This window comes from Opisthorchis viverrini, assembly GCF_000715545.1.
Source record: "Opisthorchis viverrini unplaced genomic scaffold opera_v5_434, whole genome shotgun sequence".
In the NCBI taxonomy this organism is placed as follows: Eukaryota; Metazoa; Platyhelminthes; class Trematoda; order Opisthorchiida; family Opisthorchiidae; genus Opisthorchis; species Opisthorchis viverrini.
Genome location: NW_008752089.1, coordinates 32,452 through 39,336, shown reverse-complemented (window position 1 = coordinate 39,336; position 6,885 = coordinate 32,452). Strand labels below are relative to the sequence as shown.

The 6,885-nt window shown below is 47.1% G+C and overlaps 1 protein-coding gene across 1 annotated transcript in view; it reads right to left on the bottom strand.

Annotated features, from left to right (window-relative positions):
• The window catches only part of T265_15307 (hypothetical protein), a gene marked incomplete at both ends in the record, with an annotated part of 23,125 nt that extends 17,538 nt beyond the window's left edge, over nt 1–5,587 (bottom strand). Inside the window, 2 exons of the mRNA XM_009177497.1 lie at nt 650–868; nt 4,161–5,587. Coding sequence (XP_009175761.1) covers nt 650–868; nt 4,161–5,585 — 1,644 coding nt within the window. The remainder of the gene's footprint in view (nt 1–649; nt 869–4,160) is intronic.
• Between the last annotated feature and the right edge of the window lie 1,298 nt (nt 5,588–6,885).

The window sequence follows — 6,885 nt, the reverse complement described above, 5'->3', positions numbered from 1 at the left end:
AAGGGCTACGGTAGACCACACCGAGAAGGAGAGAATCGGACCCGCGCAGCGGGATTTGGACCCACAGTGCATCGCAGAAGGGTGCAGGGGTGTTACGGTTCGGTCACGCAGCGAGCAAACAATATGATAATGCGGATTGTGGCAATACTCTATCCCCAGCTATGTTGCTTGATACAGACTCCTAGCACGGCGAATAGTAAGAAGACGAGAACCTCGGACACAAACTTTAATAATCCAACAACACACGATCAACAGGCGATGCCCGGAGCTTCCGAACCCAAGTCAGTGGAAAGAATGGTATCCTGTACGTGGTCGGATTTAAATTTCCTTGGAGTATCAATAGGCCATTGATTTCCCATAGTTTGACCTTGAAGATGCCGGGAGTTCGCTAGCACACATAAAAACAGCGTTTTCTGGGGGATATTGATATCCCCAACACCACCTTATAGCGTAGACAGGAACAACGGGTTCATCGTACCTGGCTGGCTAATGCAGAACTGCGGAAATTGTGAGACTGACCTGGGACCTTAGGTATAGGCTCTGGGGGCGAACCGATGAACAAAAGCTAAAATATTGTACCTCATGCCTTATTACAGAGGCTGATTTCGAATGAACGTATTACATTTGTAATCTAGTAAGATCGACTCACCTGGTGACGAGCGTTTGCCGAAGTAGACAAATTATGGGATACGTAATAAGTTCGTTCAGATGACGGAAGCATACGCATTCGTGTGAACAGATACACCGGCTTTATGTTGATACTTTTCTCGGAGAGTCGTTCGAGCTCTGAAACGAAGTCCAACTTTAATCCGCTAGTGTTTTCCTTCTCACGGTAAAAAAGCTCCCGTGCCCGGTCACGACAGGATAACTAAAAGGCAAGGTAATAAGTTAAGGTAATAAGTACATGAATTACGTGTACCAATTAGACATCAACCATTAAATCCACCAAGCGCCTTGTAACAGCCCAGCACTCGAGTCGTAGTTAAGATGCAAAGAATAAGAATCCAGAAAATAGGGTTTCGTATTCAGAGAGCATGACCTAATCCCTCTCTGGAACGCGGCGCACACCATATTCGAATAAACTCTCACTACGCTAAGTTTATCAGGACGGGACCCCGTTGTTACACCTTTATTTGTGGTCCAGGGGCTAGAGGTTTAGGTGCGGATTCTTGACCAAAAACTGCACACCTCAAGTACAATGCCTGACTACTAACTTACATCTGACTAAATATGTGCAATCACACCGAGCAGAACTAACCACGGGAAATGTGCATGGAAACTGTGCATGGAGCATCCTTGGTGTCTCAAGATATACACAATACTCACAGCAAAGATGGTCTTTCGCTACGTCAAGGATGACATTCACCTGTAGTCGCCACAGATACCTTCACAGACAGACCACGATGTTCCTGACACCACCACGGTGAGAAGACGGATGACGAGAGTAGTGATGCCCTGGGTGTTGTCGCAGAGGATCTTGCGATAGGGTTCGGTAGCCCTCTTTACCAGTACCAGAACTCCATGACTGCGATGTGCAAATGAGGTCTCCTAATTCCTCAGCATCGTCGCGGGTGGGTCTTAGAAAACGAATACAGTTGTCCATGTATCGTGCTGAAATGCTCTCAAATGGATTGCTACCAATCAACCTCTGCCAAGTCCCATTCGCTGCTCTTTTGTGATAGGTTTCCATCAAAGTGAGGGGTCGAAAGGCGGGTGTCCAACGGAGCTCAGAATTCATTGGTTATCCTACTAGGAGTCGGCTAAACCTACAAAGGGGAGTACCCGAAAGCAGCTCCGACGAATCAGACAGATAAGATGAGCTCTGACCTAACGGGAAAGATAACACCTCTCCTCATACTGCTACCGTACAGTTCAAAATTGGTTGAAGAAAATCCTCGAACAAAAGTCCCATGACACTGTAGACGCAACAATCGTTCTTTTCATGCTACGGGATTCCCGGTAAGGGATATAACTTTGGCTTTACCTGTGACTTGGATGATCGCAAGGCGTGCGGGGAAACTCAACCTTATGGAGATTTTTGTTGGATGTTGATGTAAGAAAACTTGGATGTTATCAGCCAAACAGTTACTATATGTGCTCTTTACGAGTATGTGGTTGATATACTCTGCTTACCGAAAGTCCGGATGCCTGGTCGATGTACCCGAAAATCAAGTTCCGGGAACAGACCGTCCCCCTGTGTTAGGCGGAATTCCTCACCGACACCAGTCGCAGTTAGGTCCTATTACGGCCAAGAAGCCTATCGCAGACGGGTTTTTAAACCTGGTTTCCAGTGTTTACACGTTGTGCATCTTTCGTCGTTGCTTTCACGGGAACGTTAACCGGGAGGTTCAGACCGGGAACTAAGCTGGAGAAATACCGTCATTACATTGACTCCACAAGACAGTTCTGACCTATATTAGATAGTCCTTGCATCCGACAATCTCGCCCAATCTCTGCCCTTAGTACCCCATGATTTCAACATGTGGAGGACAAGATGGCTCAGTAGTCACAGCGCGGATTTACTGGCCGGAAGGTCCGTGGTTCGAACCCAACCTCTGCCTTCCGATTCCCCCGTCTATGCTTCAGCAACCTGGCAGTATCCCAGCCCTCGAGCTTGCTTTGGGTGGCATGGTAGCTAGGCGCCGAAAGGATGTTACAGCTGAACAGTATCTATGTAAAGGGTCATTCATGATGTAGCTACTATCCACCTGGGGACTAAAGACTAAGAATGGATCTCCGAGCGCACAACGCGACCGTTCAGTCAGGCTGAGACGATTGTCAAACGCGCCAAACTACTCCACCACCCACTAAACAACAAAGGACCAACATGGCGACCTGCAAGAAAATTGCGTTAAATGTCAGTCAAAGCTACTTCGCCTTCTGCAACCGCCGGGATACAAGTGTCTGCTCAATCCTCCCCACACATTGTACCAGATGAAATCGGTTGGTATCCCTGATCCAGCTGCTGTTTTACTACACAGCCCCAAATCACATATGTGTACGGCGAAGATTCGCCAGCCCTTGGTTTGTCGTCTGGAGCGCAACAGGGTTGTCGACTATCTCCCATACTATTCAACTTTTAGGTCGATTGCATACCGAACTACGCTGTAAATCGGTATCGCAAGACGGAGGTTAAAAATAGTACATCGATCACGGGCCTTGAACCTGTGGAAGACTTAGCTGTCCTTCCTGTAGATGACCGAGGTCTACAATTAAATTTCAGTGAGACCCTTCCGGAGGCTTTAAACACAGATGCCTTATCCACCAGCAACCAACTCTGACGAGCCGTTTGCAATAAATGAGCGGCGCTAAAGAATGTTTGCGAGTTCAGACACATGGCTCAACCATTCTTCTTAACGGTTACGCTGAGGAAAGTTTCGATACATTTGGACAATGCACACAGAACATTACAACCGCAACGTGTGTAGTACCAAGGCTTGAATCTATTAGTCTGACATTCAATGTTTTAATGTAAGCTTGTGAAATCTGGCCAATACATGTTGCAGACACCTGCGAGATAAAGTGATACTTCCGACTACTGGTGTTTGGGCCGTGTCGAACAGTCGACCTGGCATCGCGCGAATAGAACAGTGATCCAGCGTCGACCCATAGTTTGAACAACCCACGACGAGCAGAACCGTCCTGTTAGTTGCGTAAGCCAACATGCCGCCAAGATGTACAAACCTATGCAACGAACAAGGAATCCGGTCGAAACACCTAGCAACAATATGGCAATGAGGTGTCTGTTGAGAAAAACTGTCAAGCAAAACCCAGCCTCAAACCCAGATGACCATGAAGTTGTGATCAGGCCCCTTTAATTATTATGTAGTCAGCAAGGGTTTTCGCACGGGCACGAGCTGAGACTCAAACTGTCGGAACACAGGCAGTATACTATGTCTGGTAGACATGTGCACACGGACAGATTTGGCGGCCGGTTTTTTCCTTGATAGTTACATGTGGGAACCTTCATATCGAGTTCCTCCAGTTTAGGGAGTTCAGCCCATTTGATTCCGACACTATTCCGGTTTGTCTACAGCAAATATAGCTTATTGTTTCAGGCTACATAGCAAGACTTCGAGTCACCTCGGGAAGCATCAGACTATCTTTATGGAAAACAGCAATTTTACCCATGTAAAAAGGAACATCAGGTCCTGACAAACCTGTAGAGCGCAGATCATAGCCTGTCTTCGCAGAAGTATGAACGTAGGCGGCGGTGGAGGCATCTTCTTGGAACGAGACGGTGACAATGGTGAACTACTCAATGAGTCTCCTGATGAGGAAGTAGCACAAGTTCCACTAAACGCGGGTGTCTGCTCCTTTAAGAACCGGATCTCCGAAATGGATGGAAGTCGGCCATAGGTTCCGTAGCGCAGTAAAGGACCCCACTGACCCATTGTTGGCTGTCGACCGCTCGAAACCGGGAGCGACAAAGCCGCCAGCATTGCCGAGGTTTGTACTTCCACAGAATAATCTGGTACAACACCGTTGCAGGCAGGTTCACCTCCATGTGCAGACATCTCCGGAAAGTTCCCCAATTGATCCCCGCGTTGTGGATGAAAGGAAATTTGAGCAGCATGCTCGGGAAAGGAAGTGGTTACGGCAGAAACATGTGTATGTGGCGACGGGATGTTGGGGAACTGATAGGCCGCAAGATGGGCCAGTTCACTGGGATAAATGAACAGCGGACTAACTTGATTGGTAGGAATGCACGGCATACCTTGTGTGGCTAAATTACTGAATGCTGCGGATGTATAAAAGGAGGGGAGCAATGAAACGTATGGGGAAAATTGTTGGTTTTCAGGCGTATACAGGGAACCTTCTGAAACCAGATAGCTCACTGGAGCACCAGATACCACCGTTGCCGTCTGTACTTCTGAAGTGCAGTGAACGGGCATCGTTTGGCTTGCAAACGGCTGAGAATGAACGGTGCTGACTGAAGGGACTGAAAGGATATGAGAAACTGTTTGAGGAGGGGCTAGGGCGGACTTAACGTCAACTCCGAAATTTTGGTAGAACCACTGTTCGTAGCTCTCCATCCATTGAGTGATTGCGCGCCTGACATTGGCTGATGACATGTGCCCAACAGGTTCAGAATCTGAAGTCTTTATGTTTAAGCCAGTATAGTACTGAGCGTACTCAGGTATATCCGAATACAGTTCAACGTGAGCTCTGTTGTATAGATCCGCATTTTGAGACACCAGCCTCAATGTTTCCTGGCTATACATAGCGCGGTTGGGAACGTTAGTATTTTTCTCAGGGTCCGCAGCATTCAGTTCGGCCGAACCATTAGCATATTCGTGCACTTCGCATGATTGTACCGTCGACATCATGTTCTGGAGCTGGTCCGTTACATCACAACGATTCTCAGTCTGCGTTGTAGCATCACACTGTTTCGGTTTCGGTAACGGCGCACTCGAAGTACCACTTGTCTTGGACCCGCGTGCACGATCCAGCACCGCTTTAAGAAACGCCTGAACATGCGCGTCAACTTGTTTGCGACGAACTGAATCACGGTTTTCACCAGTGCATCTTACGGCTGCATCAGACTCTCCACGTGCCTTTTTACACAATGGGTCGCCGATATCGCCTACAAGACAAGGGTAGATGGATGAATCGGACACAACCGGTGGGTGCAAAATTACAGAACAGCAGACCATAAAAGTAAATCACTCACTCATTTAAATGAAAAACCAAGGGACCGGGGAGTAGCACAGATCACGCCGTAACGACCCGCGCCTCATGACCCACTAGACAGTTCAAACAAAGTTCCTGTCATTTAACAGTTTTAAAACTAAAATGCGTCAATTTTTCGCTTGTTCTCTGATAATAAGGTTCTTTCGGCAGACATTTTGTCATGAATCACGTGATGCGAGCATGAACTCGGTACTCGGGATCGCGCGCCGCGCCTTATAAGCACAATGCTTTTGTTCTGCAAAATCCTTGCCAATGGAATGAAACTGTCCAAACTTTAATGATGTATTTTGTTCCATATGTGCTCAGACCAAAAATCATCTTAGTCTGCCGTGGATTTTCGCAACTTATTTTAACTAACACCTTAATAAATTTTTGGCGGACATTCGACTTTGAACACGCTGTGGAGCTCAGTATTCGCACAATGTAATTGAATTTTCGAAAGTTATGACGTGTCCCAGATGAACTAAGGCAATCGGGGAACTGAGTTGAGACTACTAGTCCAAACGTTTGAGTCCCGTTTAGGCAACTTGGGGTCTCAGCGATGATGGGAAAACTTTTAATCCAGGAGCATGATTCCTTCAGCCGAAAATGAAATTTTTATTGGGTTTCAGAAGAGCTTGATAAACAATCGGTAGTCTTTATTTGGACAACGTTTCGCTTTTGATACAAAAGCTCCAGCAGGCAAAGTGAGGAGGTCACCAAACTGGCTAAGTTATAAGGCAGATCGGGAACCAATCAGTAAGTCAGTTCTCTTCCGATTATCACACCAGATCAGTGTTGAGTGTCAATTACGGCTCTTGTCGGTTGGTGAAGTTGTCAAAATCTTGCTTTGGTGGATTGAGCGGGAGGGGGCAAATTAATTCTGGTCGGGTTTGTTTCGGTAGTCTTCCACTTCAGGGTGCTTCAGTTGATGATTCACTTCGGTTGTCACTGGTAGATTTTCCCTGGTTTTTGAGGGGTCTTGAGTGCTCCGACAATTTAGTCCGAGGGCCTGAGGCCAAGTGGAATCCAGATGATGACCACTCTTCCTTCTGATGACCGAACTAAAGTGACTCGAACCAAATTGTCGGAGCATTCAAGACCCCTCAAAAACCAGGGAAAATCTACCAGTGACAACCGAAGTGAATCATCAACTGAAGCACCCTGAAGTGGAAGACTACCGAAACAAACCCGACCAGAATTAATTTGCCC